Here is a 17,181-nt window from a genome sequence, read left to right as displayed (position 1 = left end):
TTTTAATCTCAACTTATATATATATATATATATTTATATTAGACTCTCAGTTAACTATCACCCATGGGAATTGGTAGATGTAAATATAGTTTCCTTGTCTTCAACAGCAGACGAATCCAGAGAGTAGTGGGATTACGTCCATCAACCAGCAGGTGGCGATAGAGAGAACTGAGTTGTCCTCAGCCTTATTGGATGCACAGCCTCCTGGCTAACTAGTATTCTCTATTAGAGAATGACACGGGGAAAAAAATCTGTCCCCGTCACCGGCCCACCATCATCTGCACCGCCCCGTCACCGCCGATCCCTTCACCGCCCCGTCACCGTCACCGCCATCCCTTTCACCGCCCCGTCACCGCCACTGCCATCCCATTCACCGCCCCGTCACCGTCCCCGCTGCATCCATATAAGCCTTTTTCCTTTCACTCCCTCCTTCCAATTTGAGCCGGGAACATTAGCGATCGCACGGTCCCCGCGGCCACTACCTGCCTGCCCGGTCGATCCTGGTGTTTGGCCGGCTCTCTCCCTTCTCCTCACCTTGGTTTGTGGGTTTTCTTTTTCGGCAACCTGCGCGCTTTCCCAGGGAGCCGCACACGCGCGGCTGCTCAGTGTTCGATCTTCTGCTCTGCTGCAACTTCCTGTTTCCGGTTGCGTCAGAGCAGAAGATCGAGGCTGAGCAGCGGCGGGTGTGCGCGGCTCTCTGGTAGCGTGCGGGTCGCCGAGGAGGAGGATCTGCGGACTGGGGTGAGGAGAGGGGAGAGAGCTGGCTGGACACGAATCGATTGGGCGGGCGGGTGTGAGCTGCGGGGACCGCGTGATCCTTCATGCCTCACTGCGGGGGACAAGACCATTCACCGCCCCGCGGGCGGTGAATGGCCTTGTCCCCGTCGCCGCAGCGACTGCTAGTTTTCTTCCCCGTTTTCGGCGGGTGACCCGCGGCTAAAATGCGGTGGCCGCGGGTAAACCGCCACCGTGTCATTCTCTATTCTCTATCTCCCGCAGGCTGATGGATGTGTTCTTCACAGCTCCTGGCTTCTGCTTGTGGATTTCGGTCCAGGCCGGGATATTTCAAAATGAGGGGTGTCTGGCTGAGCGGTGCCAGCTTTAGGGGTTACACCTGGGCCCCCCCCAGGTCCCTGCCTCACTCTCTTCTGTTCACCGCAGGTCCCTTTCCCTATCTGCTGTTGTGCCTTCTTTACTTATTTGCTTCTTCTTTCCCAGTTTAAAAAAAAAAAAAGAAGAGGCATAGTTGGCTTTGAGGAGTACCGGTTTCCACATTGGTTTTCTTCCTCAAGAGCTGGAGCTTCCTTTATTCTACCCGCATGTGTTCATGCTCCTTCGGTTGCCGTTCATTGTGGATTGCTGGTGAGTGTTTCGGTTCTCCCTTGTGCAGTGTCCGTTTTCGTGTGGTTCTGTTTGGGCTCCTGCAGGAGCTTACAAGGGCGCGGTTGAGCTTTTTGGCCTAGCTCTGTTGTAATTTGGACGGGAAACTAGGCCGTCTTTGATCCTCTATTGAGGGCGCTGGCGGAGGAGCTATGTGGGCATTTCAGTTTCTCTGCAGCTGCCACATGGAGCGCATATTGTCGGCTGTTCACTATGGTGTTCAGGCTGCTTTCCAATGGAGTGTTCATGCCGGGATGCTGTGGCAGTTCATTTTCTAGGCGTCCTCGATGTACAGTAGTCGGGATGTTAACTTGGGAGCTCTAGGGAACCGAGTATTCTCGGCCAGGAGTCCGTTTTCGGTGTGCTTCGTCACCCTGACATGGCCGCACAGTTTTCTTCCTCATTGGGGAACTGTTTGCTGTGTTTCGGCCCTCCCTATATTTTATACCGGGTTGGCGGTTTGTTTTTTGATTTTATTATTCTTTACTGTCTTGACCACCAGGGATCTCCTGTGGAGGTCGGGTGCTATTTCAGATTTTCGGTGTGTGTTTTCACAGGTGGCTGGGGATATTTTTTGCTGTCTGCCTGGCCTCCTGCATATTCTGCACTTTTCCTGAGACCATCCACTTCCTTTCGGTTGTGAGGTTGTGTGAGCCTGTGATGGTCTTTTTGTGGTACTATGTGTTCATAGTTCGGGCAGGGACCGTCTATAAGTCTGGTCTGTTGTGAAACCTGTTGCCTGGTCTGGCCTTAATTGGGCCGCTTCCTTTCCGCTGCGATGTTTGCAGCTTGGAATGATGGCGACAAGTGGCCGGTTGTCCTAGAGTGAGGACCTTTACCCGGGGCGCCCTTTGGTTTATGTTATGGTGCCAGGGGCCACGGTGTCGTGTCTCTCCAGTAGATGCGTTTGCTGGTTTGCTTCTTTCTGTTAACACAGAGATGGGCCGGTTTCCCTCAGCGGTTGCTATTTTTCTGGGCTTTCTACCTAGCAAATCTCTGGCTGTTTCTGGGGACAGAGCTGTTTTCCTGTCTTTGCGGTTGTTGGCATAGCTGCCATGTGCACTGCGGGGTATGTGGCTTCCACAAGCTGGCGCGCTGCTGGCAAGTCTGTATATACGATGGGTTAAGCCTTCCCTTTGGTCTTAGTTGTTGGTGGTGCTGTTTGGGGAGTTCTGTTGTTTCCTCTTTTCTTTCGGACACTTGGTCCTTGGGAACTTTGGTGGATACCTTTACCCACAATTGCTCTGAGCACGCAGAGTAACTGGCTTTGGCAATTGCGCCCACTTAGTGTCTATTTTAGCTAGGTGAGCGAGCATTTATTTTCTCTAGTTAGCGGCGCTTTGCCGTATGCTCTCACCTTTAATTATATTAATTTAATAATAACTTTATTCTTCTATACTGCCCACACTCAAATAGCTTCTAGGCGGATCACACAGGAGGGAATCTTGCCAATCCGCTTTGTTGACGGTGTCTCTCATTTACATGTGGGTTTCTTCTTTATGGTTTCCAGGGCTATTTTCCTTTGTGTCTTCGGAGGGAGCTTGGGCTGTCCCTTTGTGCTGGTTTCCTGTTCTCTATTTTCAGCGTATCCCTTTTCTCTGGCTATATGATACTGCTCCTTTATAGACTGCTGGGTTAGCCTAATCGGGCTGCCTTATCAGCATGGCGCAGGAATATCACAGCCTCCAGCTGTTGCCATGGTTATATGCCGGAGCCGGAGACACCTAACTGAAAGGCCTGTAACTCTGACCGTCTAGCTCCAGCGGTGTACAATGTCATAGTATGGACAAAGGCATTGCAAATCCCTGTTGCGGTCTGCCATCATACCCGTTTCTGACTTGATTACCTGTTACCCCGTATATTTCAACTTCTTTTGCCAGGCGCCGCTAGGCTTTGGGCCGTTCTGACTCCATACTCATTCATTGGAAAAATAAATAAATAATAAAAACCAAAACAAACATTCTATTTTTCCCTCCTGTCTTTCGACAGTTTTATAGAAGTCGTGGTTCCCATTTAGAGGACTCTGAGATTGTTTCTCTGCTCTCGCATTGTCCGAGATCTCTCTCTTTTTTTGATTCTGCCTAGTTGTTTGGTCAAGCAGTTTTTGCCTATTGGGGTTTGGCTTTAGGTTCTGTCCTTGTCTCGATATCACCTTTCTGTTCTACCGCTTGGGTATTGTGGTTTAGTTGTAACTAGACTTCCTTGTTTCCTACGCTTTCAGTTGTTTCTTTCTGGCAGAGTTATTTCTCTGTTTGCATGCCTGGGGCTCGAGCGGTAGCTGTTTCTGATTGGTTTGTCTACTAACCTGTTATTCCTCCACCATAGGTGTGCATCTGCCCTTATGCACATATGGTCCATATGGGATTTAGTGGCGGGCAGTCACCTTTTTAGGCCACTTCCTGAGATCCACTTTCCCGTGCCTCCTTTTTCCTATAGGTTGAGTCGCCTGTGCCACACTAGGTATGGTGCCTCATTTCTCCTTTTTCGGATACGAAGGGGTTTCTCTTGAGGATGTATCATGGGCCAATCTAAGTGAGGTGCCTTGTTTCTTTCTTTTCAGGTATGAGGGGGATTCGCTTTTCGTCTCATGTGTGCATTTTCACTTAATACCTGCAGTGCAGGTAGGTGCAGGGCTATATAGTACTTGGACTGCATGTATGATTTTGCGTGTCGGTTTGCTAGCTAGCGCTCCCTCGACATAGTTGGAAGGGGAGGCAGCCGCTCTGGTTATTGCACATGGCGGTGGCTGTGGCTCTTTGTTTTCGTTCTATCTTGGAGATATTCTTCCTGTCATACCCTACTAGTCTGGTTTGCCATCTTTTTTTCCCCCTCATACTCTGTTTTCAACTTTATCCATTGCATTAAATATAGGTTCATGTGTTTTGCTTGAATTTTTCTTCATTATTTATTGAAACTTACCCTTGTTGGCCTACCCTAGGGGTGGATAGTGTAGTCCACTCGGAGTTCCGTGATGACTCTGTGGGATGAGACCACTCAGGTGGGCTTGCATCTTGCTTGGGTGACACTACATTCTCTTTCTTGCTCCAGAGGAAGTTGCCACCACCACTGTTGCTTTGGCCATTATACGTGGGGCTGTTGCAGCTCTATGAGACTAGCTTGAATGGGAGCTGCCGGCCACTGAAGGGGACAAGGAAGATATTGTTATTTCTTCTGCAGCGGTTGGCCTCCATTTATTCTTTCCGTGCCTGCTGGGTGGTCTCATCTTTCTCTCTTCCTTTTATGGACTTCTGGTCCACGAGTCTGGCTGGGTTTCCATTTTCTCTGCAGTTTGGGTCGGTTGCCCTTGGTTCCCGCATGTCTGTTACTATTTCAATGTGTTTTATGTAGCCCATTCTGTGGTGAGGGCTGTACTTCCAGACTTTCTCGTTTCCTCTAGTTTGTCTCAGGTGATGGCTGCCTCTGCTGAGTGAGATTTCTCTGTCTGCCTATTGTCCCTTCCTTGCTGGGCAGTTTTTGCAACATAGCTAATATCGGGGGACTTTCTTCTTCCCTCTCGCTAGGCTTATGGTCCAGTTCGTCCGTGCGACTCTACTTGGAAATGCATCTGTTTCTCTGCAGTGGTTCACGTTTCTGTTGATTTGGTTCCTCTATGTTCCTCCTGCTTTCTTCATGATTTCTGGGGTCTGGCTTGGCGCCCTTCGGGGGGGCCTCAGCTGCTAGAGGGAGGAGTTGGGCTTCCGCCATGCCTCTTCTATAGCATTGTGTGGGTGTGTGAGTCTTTTCCTCTCTTCGGTGAGGATTTCTGCTTACATTTGTCCCGCCATTTTTATCTTTTCGGAGTACTCTTGATTTGCCTTTGTACTGGCTCTTCTTTAGGTTGTGAGCTTTCCTTTTTTGTGTTTCCAATCTCCATGCCCCAAGCCCTTACAAGGGGTCTGTTATGGTATGTTTTTTCGTCCATGTCATGGCTTCCTATGGGCTAGGGGCCTTGCAGGATATAGTGGATTCATTCCTCAGTAGTTTTTTAAGTGTCATTGCATGTCACGCCTGTTTGGTGATCTGCACTCCTGCTATTCATAGTGAGGCACGGCAGTTGTGGTTTCCACAGCTTCGTGCTTTTAGTTCCTGTTTGCGCCTGCTCACAGGTATTCTGAGCTTGGCCCTTGTCTGCTTCTAGAGTTCATTCACTCTGTCCTTTCGCATTTCCTTGACCATATGCTGCATTGCATTGCTTGGAAAGGGCGATTTTTACCATTCCATGGTTCTCTGTCTATACACTACGGTGGTCTGGGTGTGGAGCTTCTTTTGCCATGGTATTTTGGAATTTATGCAGTGGTGTTTGTTTCCTCCCTCCGTTAGGACTGCTTTGCTACATCCCACTAGTCTCTGGATTCATCTGATGTTGATGACAAGGAAGGAAAAATTATGTTCTTACCTGTTAATTTTCTTTCCTTTAGTCACAGCAGATGAATCCAGAGCCCCACCCTGTTTTGGTCTTCGTAGCTTTGTGCGTTGTTTGGATATGTTGTTTATGCTGGATTTGTTTCTGTTTCGGTTGTTTGGGTGTTTGTTTTTCGTGTTTCATATGTCTGGGAAAGGAGTTTCTTCAGTTTGAGTTTCTTTTTAGATGCTCTGAGATGACCTATACTGGTTGGCCAGGAGGCTGTGCATCCAATAAGGCTGAGGACAACTCTGTTCTCTCTATCTCCACCTGCTGGTTGATGGACGTAATCCCACTAGTCTCTGTATTCATCTGCTGTGACTAAAGGAAAGAAAATTAACAGGTAAGAACATAATTTTTCCTTCTGGTTGCTTGAGAGTTACTATTAAAAATAGGCCTGTCTACCATATATACAGTACTCGAATATAAACCAAGATTTTTGGCTCAAAAATGGGGGCCTTTGTTTATATTTGAGCTTCCCCCCTCCCCCGAAGACCACTGTTGCTGGTGTCTTCCCACTCCAAACTCAAGTTTTATTAATTTTTAATATACCGACCATCAACAGGTATCTAGCCGGTTTACAATAAAATGTTAAAATTAAGATAAAAGATTAAGCTTATAAAAGTAAAAAAATTTTTTTTAAGAAGAAAGGGGGTGTACATTAAGGACAGAGACAGGACAAACTTGAGAGTGAGGATAAGGAGGAAGGGGAGGGGTAAAGTTACATTATTAGGAAGAAGAGAGGAAAAAAAAAATAAGAGTTGAAAGGAAACGGAGGGAAAGGAGTAAAACATGAGGATGGGATCGCTTCTTAAAAGCGGTTGGTTGAATGAGAAAGAGGTAATTCAAGAGCAGTTGAAAGCATCTTGAAATAGGAAAGTTTATAAGTTAATCTTAAATTTATCGATTAGGTTTTCATGGCAGAGATGAGATGGTAGGGTGTTCCATTGAGTTGGGGCTACTACTGAAAAATTTGATTTCCTTGTATAGAAAAAATCCTTTATAGAAGGAATGGAGAGTAAGTTCTGGTCTGCTGTTCTAAGCGTCCTTGTAGGACGCAATGGAATGAGGAGCTTATCGAGGAAGGAAGGTTGATGGGAGAGTTTGATTTTGAATGTCAGCATGATGGTTTTGTAAGTAACGCGGTGTGTGATGGGCAGCCAGTGCGCTTCTTTCAGAAGAGGGGTGACATGATCATATTTCCCTAACTTGTATATAAGTTTTATTGCCGTGTTTTGGATTACTTGTAAACGTCGGAGTTCTTTTTGGAGAATTCCATTGTAAAGGGAATTGCAATAGTCAAGATGGGAGATAACTAAAGAGTGAATCAAGGTTGTGATTGCATCCGTGTCGAGAATGGAGGTAAGGGAACGTATGAGACGAAGCTTGTAAAAACAAGTTTTTACCACTGAGCTGATTTGGTCGTGAAATGTAAGGTCTTTATCTATAATTACTCGCAGTAATTTTATTTTTGTTTCTATTTTTAGGGGGGAGGAATTGATGAGAATCTTTCCTATTATTGTTTTGTTATTTTTGGTTGGAAAAAGTAGACCACATGATTTATCAAGATTAAGAGAAAGTCTATTTACGTGAAGCCAGTCACTTATTTTGTCTAATTTATTGTTGATTTCTTGTATTTCTGAGGTATTTGAAGTATCCACCGGATGAAGAAGTTGAATATCATCCGCGTAAGCAAAGATTGTGAAACCGATTGATTGGGCTAAAGTAAGGAGAGGTGACATAAAGATGTTAAATAGCAAGGGAGATAGGATAGAACCCTATGGAACACCATAAGTTTGAGCTATAGATGTTGAGATTTCCTCCTTTGAGTAGACTTGAAACTACATTCATTAAAGTATGAGGAAAACCATGAGAAGGCTGATCCTGCGAGGCCGCAGTCTTTGAGTCGGCCGATGAGGAGAGAGTGGTCAACGGTATCAAATGCTGCGGACAGATCTAGGGAGATGAGAAGAATGGATTTCTGGTGATCAAGATGATAGTATATAGTAGAGGTAAGACATAGCAATGATAATTCGGTGGAGTAGGAGGAACAAAAGTCGGTTTGATGTGGATGGAGGGCATGAGTTTTGTCAATAAATTCGGCAAGTTGGTTATGAATGATTTTCTCTTTCAATTTTGAAATGAGAGGGAGATTGGCAATGGGACGGAAATTTGCTGCCAAGGTGGAATCTAAGTTCTGATTTTTTATTTTAGGGAAAACAAGAGTTGATTTCCAAGCTTTAGGGACGAGGCTATCGGAAAGACTTTTAGATACCATTTCTAAGAGAAATGGTCCGAAAAAGGAGAAGAATTTTTTAAGAAGGAAAGGGGGAATACTCTCTGTCGGATTGTTAGGCGCGTTTACAGATTCTAAGATTTGGAGAAGATTAGCTAGAGAAGGGGGTTTAAAGTTAGAACAAGTACTGAATGGTAAATGGATAGTATCGTCGCGGACGTCTGGAAGTGAAGAAGGAATGGGAGGTCCTAGGTGGGATCTGATATCCTTAATTTTCTTATCGAAAAAGAGTGCAAGTTCAGTAGCAGACGGTTGTGTAGATAGAGGTATAGGTTTCTTGTTTGAATAGGGAGATAAAGATTGAACTATACTGAAGAGGGCTGAGGAGTTGCGGGTTGTAGTGATGTACTTAGAATAGTATTCTTTTTTAGCCTGTTGGATATCAGTTTTGTAGTAAGTGGCTTTTTCCTTAAATAGGAGAAGAAAATTGTTTGAACGAGTTTTGCGCTATTTATGTTCAATGGAGCGGAGCTGACGGTGGAGAAGGATAAGTTTGTCATTGTACCAAGGTTTCTTTTTAGAATCTAATTTTGGTGATTTTTCCTGAGGAGGTGCAAGGAGGTTCATTAAAGATTTTATTGAGGTGTCCCAGAGGGAAATTTGTTCTTCAATTGGGAAGGTAGTAAAAGGCTGTCGGTGCTGCTATCCTCCACTGCAACCCCCTCTAAGGCCCCCGATGCTGCTCTCCTCCCTTCGTGCCCAAGATGATCGACACTGCTGTCCACTTCCTTCCCACTGACTGGCACTGTGCATACCATATGCATGCTGGTGCTGAAAGAGCCTGCCATCGATGTTCTACACTAGGCCACTGCTCCTTGTGACCCTGGCTAAGTCAGTTAATCCTCGATTGCCCCCAGGTACATTAGATAGATTGTGAGCCCACCAGGACAAATAGGAAAAATGCTTGAGTACCTAATTTGTAACCTGTTCTGAGCTCCTTTGAGAGGACAGTTTAAAAAATTGAATAAATTAATTAGAGCTTCAAGCAATCCGCAATGTTCTCCAAACATTCAAGGACTGTCTTCTTCAGCAAATGTCCTCAGTGTGCTCCAAAGCTTCAAGGACTGCCTTCTTTAACAAATGGTCCTCATTCGAACAGACATTCAAGTTGCCATGTTCTATTTGAACAACCAAGGAGGGGCCTAAGGCTCTGATTGGTCAGTCCAGGCTCTGATAAGCCCACCCCCCCCCCAAGTGCCTCCCAGGATGCACCAGGAAGGTTGGCAGGTGGGGGGGGGGGACCTCAGCAACAGGCGGGAGTAGGCATCCCTCCTGCTGTTCTTCATCTTAAAGGCACAGGGGCAGGGGGCTGTTGGGGTGGCATGGGACCCTGGTGGCAGGAGGGAGTGGGCACCCACCTCCTGATTTTGTACAGGGTATGGGGAGCTGGGCAGCAGTAGGCAAGAGAGGTGTGAGTGGGAGGGGGGTACTTTTCTTTCTGCTGCTCAATCAGCTGAGCTGGCAGGACTCGGGGAGGCCTGTGACTCAGTTGATCGGGGTAGTGAGAGCAGCTTTGACAGGAGGGAGGAGCTGTACTTGGCAATTACTCTTCTGAGCAAGCACCAGGCATAGTTCTTCCCCTCCCCCCTTTTACTGGTGATTCTCCGCACAAGCAGCGTGCCTATAATATTCATGCTATTATGCTGAGACTCGCCCATAAAAATCGCTTCCACGGCAGTCGCTATAACAACCCACCGGATTTTACCAGTGAATTTTAAGAATCCGACCCTAACTCAGTTCGAGTTCATCTCGGTGTCATCAGTGCGTTTCACTCTCCATTTGGAGAAGAAGTAACTTTCTGTTGTTCCCTTGGTATCCAGATTCATGAGAGGATTTTATCTCACTAAACCACCTATCAGGCTCATGCCTGAAGCCTGGGATCATAACATGGTACTCTAGGACATATTTCAACAACCTGCAACATAATCTCTACTACCAATCCAAAAAAATCTACAAACTTTGTGATAATATTCTGTCACAAACTCTTCTGAACTATCACAAAGTATAATAATAATGTATGTTATAATAATGTATAGCAATATATGTAAACTTTTAAACTTGTACTCAAATTGGTAATTATCATGTAATTCCCCATAATAATGTGTGGGCCTCTTCTCATGTAAATTGCCTTGAACCTATTTGGATAAGAGTGATTCAGAAATTCAAATTAGATTAGATTATGAAGTCTCATTTTGAACCACTCATGACTTACTCACTCAAACATCTAACTTGGAATGTGATTTTCTCATAGCCCTTACGTCTGTACACCAGGTAAATGAACTTGTATCAGACTCATCCAAAATTCCTTCCAAAGGTCATCACAGAATTTCATCTCAATCATTTCATAGTTCTGCCTGTCATCTTCCTGAAACCACATGCTCATCCTGGTGAAGCAGCTCTCCACACTTTAGACTGCATACACACTCTGGGAATACTACTTGGATTAGACTAAACTTTATATAGTTTTTTTCCAACTCTTTGTAGCATTCGACTCTTAACAGATTTGGAGCTTCTGATACCAAGAGAACCATCTCCACTTGGCTAGTAGACTTTATCTTCCTTGTCTATATTCAGGCTGAGCTGACACTGCAGGGCCATATTACAGCCCACAATGTGAGGGCTATGGCAGCTTCAGTAACCTATTTCTGTTTTACATCTATTGAGCATATCTGCAAAGTGACCACATAGTCCTCAATCCATTCCTTCACTTCTCACTACTATTTAGAGAAAAACTCCAGAAAAGACAGACAGGTTTCGGCAAGCAGTCCTACAAAATCTATTTACTTCCTAAATGCCAACTCTCCCGCCAACCTTTTCTGGGTTTTGCCAGCCTCGTGTTTTATATATATCCTTCATACTTCTCCAGAGTCATGACCTTGGCAGCTCGAGAGTTCCACATGTGAGAATATAATATCTGCTTGTCCTTGGAGAAAACAAAGATATTTTGTAGCCGGTGTTTTCCAAGAACAGCAGACATATATTCTCACAACCCGCTCACCTCCTCTATTTGGTTTCATAGCTTTGTTACTGAACTGCAAGCCCATGAGGGGATGGGCGGGAAGGCATGGCATGGCCGTGGTATGGGCACTGCCTTAAAATTTATGATGACAGTGCACTTGCTTTGTATCCATACCAGGTTCTGTGAATAATGTCACCCACAAGGGAGAATATAAACCTGCTGTCCTTGAACACCTGCTACAGGTAAGTATCTTTTTTTTTTTCTGACATTGCTCCTAAGTTTCCTATCCTGCAATCTCAGCTGACGACTTGTAGTTCTTTACTGAGGAATGGAATAGTCTGAGTACTGTGCATGCTTCTGAACAAGGTTCTCTTGTAAAATAGTATATTTCTTTTCTATTCACAGGGAAATCACTAGAATTTGATGCAAAAACATTGTTCAAGAGACTTAAAACCAGTATTTCTGAGGTTTGTACTACTTGTCTTCATTTTCTCATAATAGTTGTAATTTGTGTTGATCATAATTTAAAGAGACACTGTATCTGTACATTTGTAAAAATTCAGCAATATTAAAATATTTCCATGGAATATAGTGCTAAAACATTGAATATATTCCCTCAAGTGGTAGGAGAGACATGGTTTGCTTCCTTCAAAGTGGCATTTCAAACACCTGCATTATGTTAAGGAGTTGTTGACTTAATAGTAGATGACACTGCTGTATATCCTGTTCTCTTTTGAGAGAATATTGTTACTTCATTGTTTTCAATAAACGCCCTGAAGACTAGGGTACATTATTAATGAAGGCTACTTTCGGGCAGCAATCACACATCAAAAGCCAAATCACTAATAGTTGCTGAGTCATAAAAAGGCTTAATCAACAGGGTTGAAAAAAAGCTTCAGACTTAAGTGTCAGCTCAATGGTACCGTTTATACTCAAAATATAAGATTTTTTTGGCCCAAAAATGAAGGTCTCATTTTATATTTGGGTCAGCGCCCACCCACCCTCTCCTGGACTTGTTGCATGCCTCCTCCGGCCTGCCGTATGATCTGGTGGGCTGGACAGGAGGGATCCCTCCTGTCCTGGCTGACAATTTTTTTACCTCCCTGCTTCCCCCGCGTACCTTTCTGAATCCCTGGTGGTCCAGCAATGTATTGGGCAAGAGCGAGCTTTCCATGCTCCTGCCCCATGCTGAGCCCCTCCCTGAACGGCTGCCTCAAGTTCTCATGGCCCAGCGGTGTACTGGGCAGGAGCAAGCTTTTTGCACTCCTGCCCGGCCCTGAAACGCTCACTGGACCACCAGGTCATACGGCAGGCTTGGTGGGGGCCTGCAGGACATCGGGAGAGAGGGGGATGGGGTATAGGGCAGTGAGGTGGGACGGTGCAGTGCCTGATAAAGAGTGAGGGGGGCTGAGTGCAGAGCCAGGGAGAGGGGGCAAGGCACATGAATATTAAACACACACACACCCATCTTATATTCGAGTCAATCTTTTTTTCCTCTTTTTTTTGGGGGGGAGGAAGGGTACTACTACTATTTATTATTTCTATACCGCTGAAAAGGCGTACGCAGCGCTGTACATTTTAACATACAATAGACAGTCCCTGCTCAGAAGAGCTTACAGTCTAATTTAGGCAGGACATTACAGGGTTGGGGAGATTAAGGGAGAGGAAATGATACAGTGGGCATAGGTATCTGACAACAGCGAGTGGGTGTTAAGAGTTGAAAGCAGTTTCAAAACAGTGGGCCTTTAGCTTGGATTTGAACACCGCCAGGGATGGAGCATAAAGTATTGATTCAGGCAGCTTGTTCCAGGCATACGGTGCCACAAGAAAGAAGGGACGGAGTCTGGAGTTGGCAGTGGAGGAAAAGGGTACAGATAAGAGGGGCTTGCCCAATGAGCAGAGATCATGGGGGGAGCATAGAGTGAAGAGAGATATCGGGGGGCTTCAGAGCGAATGCACTTGTAAGTCAGCAAGAGGAGTTTAAACTGTATTTGGAAATGGACGGGGAACCAATGGAAGTGTCTTGAGGAAAGGGGTAATGTGAGAATAGCGGCTCTCACGGAATATGAGGCACGCCGCAGAATTTTGAACGGATTGAAGAGGCGAGAGACGGGTGTGCGGGAGGCCCAAAAGAAGTACGTTGCAGTAGTCTGTGTGAGGTGATGAGAGTGTAGACAAGGGTTTTGATAGTGTGTTCAAAGAGAAGAGGACGGATTTTGGTAATATTATAGAGGAGGAAGCGACAGGATTTGGCGGTTTGTTGGATCTGATCAGAGAAGGAGAGAGAGAAGTCAAAGATCACCCCAAGATTGTGAGCCGACGAGACAGGGAGGAAGATAGTGTTATCCACAGAAATAGAGAACAGCGAGAGGGGGGAGGCGGGTTTAGGCGGAAAGATAAGGAGTTCAGTTTTAGCCATATTCAGTTTGAGATGGTGGTGAGACATCCAAGCGGCAATGTTATGTAGGCTGAAATTCGGGCCTGAACTCCTGCGATGTGGAGAGGTAGATCTGGGAGTCGTCAGCATAGAGGTGATGTTGAAAACCATGAGAGATCAGCGTACCAAGAGAGCGGGTATATAGGAAAAGAGGAGAGGGCCCAGGACAGAGCCTTGGGGTATTGCAATAGACAGTGGGATGGCAGCAGAGGAGGAGCCACCATAACATATGCTGAAGGTACGACGAGAGAAATAGGAAGAAAACCAGGAGAGAGCAGAACCCTGGAATTCCAGCGAGGACAACGTGTCGAGAAGGAGGTGGTGATCAACAGGGTCAAAGGCAACAGACAGATCGAGAAGAATGAGGATAGAGTAGAGTCCATTCTATTTGGCCAGGAACAAGTCGTTAGAGACTTTAGGAAGGGAAGTTTCCATAGAGTGGAGAGGGCGAAAATCCAATTGAAGCAGGGCAAGAATATTATGAGAAGAAAGGAATTTCATACAACGGCGGTGAACAGCACATTTGAGTAGTTTGGATAGGAAGAGGAGAAGGAAGATAGGGCAGTAGTTGGAGGGAGATGTAGGATCTAGCGAGGGCTTTTTAAGGAGGAGTGTAACTATAGGTTTTCATCCTATTTTCAAGAACGCAGCTTCAATGTCTTCACCAGAAATGAAACCTCTCTATCAATATCTCTAACGTATGGGGTCCCGCAAGGTTCCATTCTCTCCCCTTTACTATTCAATATCTTTCTATCTCCCCTCTTAACCCTAGCACAATCCATAGGTTTCACGATCTTTGCCTATGCAGACGACATACAACTACTTCACCCAATCAATATTTCCAACACCTCTGACATAAAAGATATAAACAATAAACTGGATTCCATAAGCGACTGGCTACATTCTAATAAACTCTCTCTTAACGTAGATAAATCCCGTGGTCTTCTATTCTCAATAAAAAATCCTGAATTTCTACCAGATAAAATTACTATCAAATCTATACCAATTCAAATGGAGACAAAAATCAAACTCTTAGGTGTCATTATTGATAAAGATCTATCATTTCATGATCATATTAGTTCGGTAGTCAAAACATGTTTCTACAAACTACGCATAATTCGTTCATTGACCCCAATTCTAGAAACCGAATCCATCAAAATTCTTATCCACTCCCTAATAATCTCTCATCTGGATTACTGTAATTCCCTACTCAACGGCCTCCCACAAAAAGAAATTCGTCGCCTTCAACTTATACAAAACACAGCAATAAAACTCATCTACAACTTAGGTAAATATGATCATGTAACACCAGCTCTGAAAGATGCACACTGGTTACCCATGACTCACCGAATCACCTACAAAATCATCCTTTTGTCATTCAAAATAAAATCTTCTCATCTGCCATCATACCTTCACAAACTTCTTATCCCACAGTGCCCCACACGAACTCTGAGATCTTCAAACCAAAATCTCTTATTGATTCCATCCATAAAAGAATTTTATTACACACGCAAAATAAACTTTGCAGTAACTGCCCCGACATTGTGGAACTCCCTTCCACAACCACTACGTGACGAACAAAATCTTGAGAAATTTAAGAAAAGCCTAAAAACTTTCTTATTTCGAGATGCATTCTCTTCCATTTAATTTCTATTCTTTGTAATTTAATTTTTCGCTTTCAAAAACATTCAATATATCTTATCCCCATCCCACATGTATTTTCCCTAACCCCTCTTTCTTCTTTTCTACTTACAATGTAACTTCACCTATCCACTCCCTCTCTCCTCACTGTCAAGTCTGTCTTGTTATTGTTTTTAATGTTCACTTTATAATATTTAAATAACTTAATACTCTTTGTTTTCAATTGCTTCTACTCTTAACTGTCAAATTTTTTAAAAATCCAATGTAAACCGTCCAGATATTTGCTTGATGGTCGGTATATTAAAATTTAATAAACTTGAAACTTGAATACATCAGGAACTGTAGCAGTGGAGAGCGAAAGGTTGAGGATGTGACAGATGGGAGAGACTACAGCAGGAGCGATGGATCTGAGTAGGCATGTAGGAATCGGATCAGAGGAACAGGTGGTGGGTTTGGAGGAGGAGAGAAGGTGAGCTGTTTCCTCTTCCGTGACTTCAGAAAAGGAAGAAAGGGTTGTAAGGGTTGTTGAAGCAAGATCGACAGAGTGGACAGTCGGAAGGGGTGGCGGGGGAGGCGACATTGTTGAGATTTTAAGGTGGATCTTGTGGAAGAACTCTGCCATCGTCTGGGGAGAGAGTGAAGGGGGGATAGAGGGCAAGGGGAGTAGAGAATTGAGCGTGGGAAAGAGATGGCGAGAGTTAGTCAAATGGTTGTAGTAGTCCTGTTTGGTACCTCGTCATATACTCAGATCGACTTATATTTAAGTATATATGGTAATTATTTTTGAAAGAACTGCTCTATCAGTCATGGGCATAAAAAAACTACACCACCTTCATGTCCCAAAAGCATATCATACAGAAAAGCAAAAAAAACTGCTGGACTTGTACCAAGAAAAAAGTCACTTAACTTTTAAAGCTTGTGCCCATCCATCACATTATTTTCAGAGTTTTTTAAAATCTGAGTTTGAGGCTTTTCAATGCTGGAGAGATCCCCCAGGGCAGCTCTGCCTGGGAGAGGATGCAGACTCTGAGTCAGATATCTGCAGCTGGTAAGGCATTCTTCAGGATTCCTGTCCAGCAGATGTGGAGTTCGTTGGGGGGGGGGGGGGGGAATCTGTTCCTCTTGAAGCTAGCTTGCATCCTGATTTATCAGATGCTACAAGAGGGTGGGTTGTTTGGCCTTGGTTTCGATCCAGTAGGGCTTAATGGGGGGTGGCTACATAAATTACTTCCCCCACTTGCATTTGGATCCATGAGGGGTTGAGATTTCAGTAGGGTTTTAGTCTTACTGGCAGCTCAAAGTTCCCATCATGTGGAGCTCATCTGCTGAATGAGCCAGTTTCTTCTCCATTTCCAGCTTCTGTGACAGCTGCAGCAGGTTAACCCAGCACAACCAGAACTGTCTGAGGTATATAGGAAAATCGGGGGTGGGGGGGATGTCTTAATTTGCAGGTTCTAAGGATTTCTGAGGCTAATTTTAAAAATTCCCTTCCCAGAATTTTTTGACCTAGGGCCACGTTTTGTGCAACCACAGTGCCATCTTGGGTTTTTCTGATTTTGATTAAAAGCCTCCATCTGCCTCAAACACCTCAATTTGGATTAAAACTATTTGGGATGGACTCCTCTAATGGAAATATCGCTATATCATAACAGATTTACAATGGATTGACTATGTGGCAGATGCCCTCTATGACATTATCAGAGTCTTTAGCAAGGCCTCATCTTATTCCATCTTTGCCCGCAGAATGCTTTGGATAAGTCAATGGGCGGGAGATTCAGTTTCTAAAGCCACCATAAATAGACTCCTTTTTAAGGGGCAGATACTTTTTTAAAAAAGGTTTGATCATCGACCAAAGACACTTCCAGACAGTAGGTCTCAGAACTCTCGAAGGTCTACTCAGAATAATTTTCGTGGCTCCAGGTGCTTTCATCAGAACTCCGGGGAATTCTACGCCCAGAGAGCAATGTAGGGTTCCAGACAAAGGTATGGTAATTAGATGTACCCAGTCTTCTGAACTACACTCTGCCACAGACTCCAAGAAGTCCCAATTACACCAGGACTCTAGC

The 17,181-nt window shown here is 44.7% G+C and overlaps 1 protein-coding gene across 5 annotated transcripts in view; it reads left to right on the top strand.

Annotated features, from left to right (window-relative positions):
• Positions 1 to 17,181, top strand: part of NEPRO (nucleolus and neural progenitor protein) — a 280,012-nt gene that overhangs the window by 140,693 nt on the left and 122,138 nt on the right. For all 5 annotated transcript variants that reach the window (XM_033949209.1, XM_033949208.1, XM_033949210.1 and 2 more), the window contains exon 7: positions 11,443 to 11,504. In XM_033949209.1, coding sequence (XP_033805100.1) covers positions 11,443 to 11,504 — 62 coding nt within the window. The remainder of the gene's footprint in view (positions 1 to 11,442; positions 11,505 to 17,181) is intronic.

Source organism: Geotrypetes seraphini, chromosome 6 (genome assembly GCF_902459505.1).
Source record: "Geotrypetes seraphini chromosome 6, aGeoSer1.1, whole genome shotgun sequence".
In the NCBI taxonomy this organism is placed as follows: Eukaryota; Metazoa; Chordata; class Amphibia; order Gymnophiona; family Dermophiidae; genus Geotrypetes; species Geotrypetes seraphini.
The sequence above is the reverse complement of the archived record's forward strand: the minus strand, read 5'-3'. Positions and strand labels throughout refer to the sequence as shown.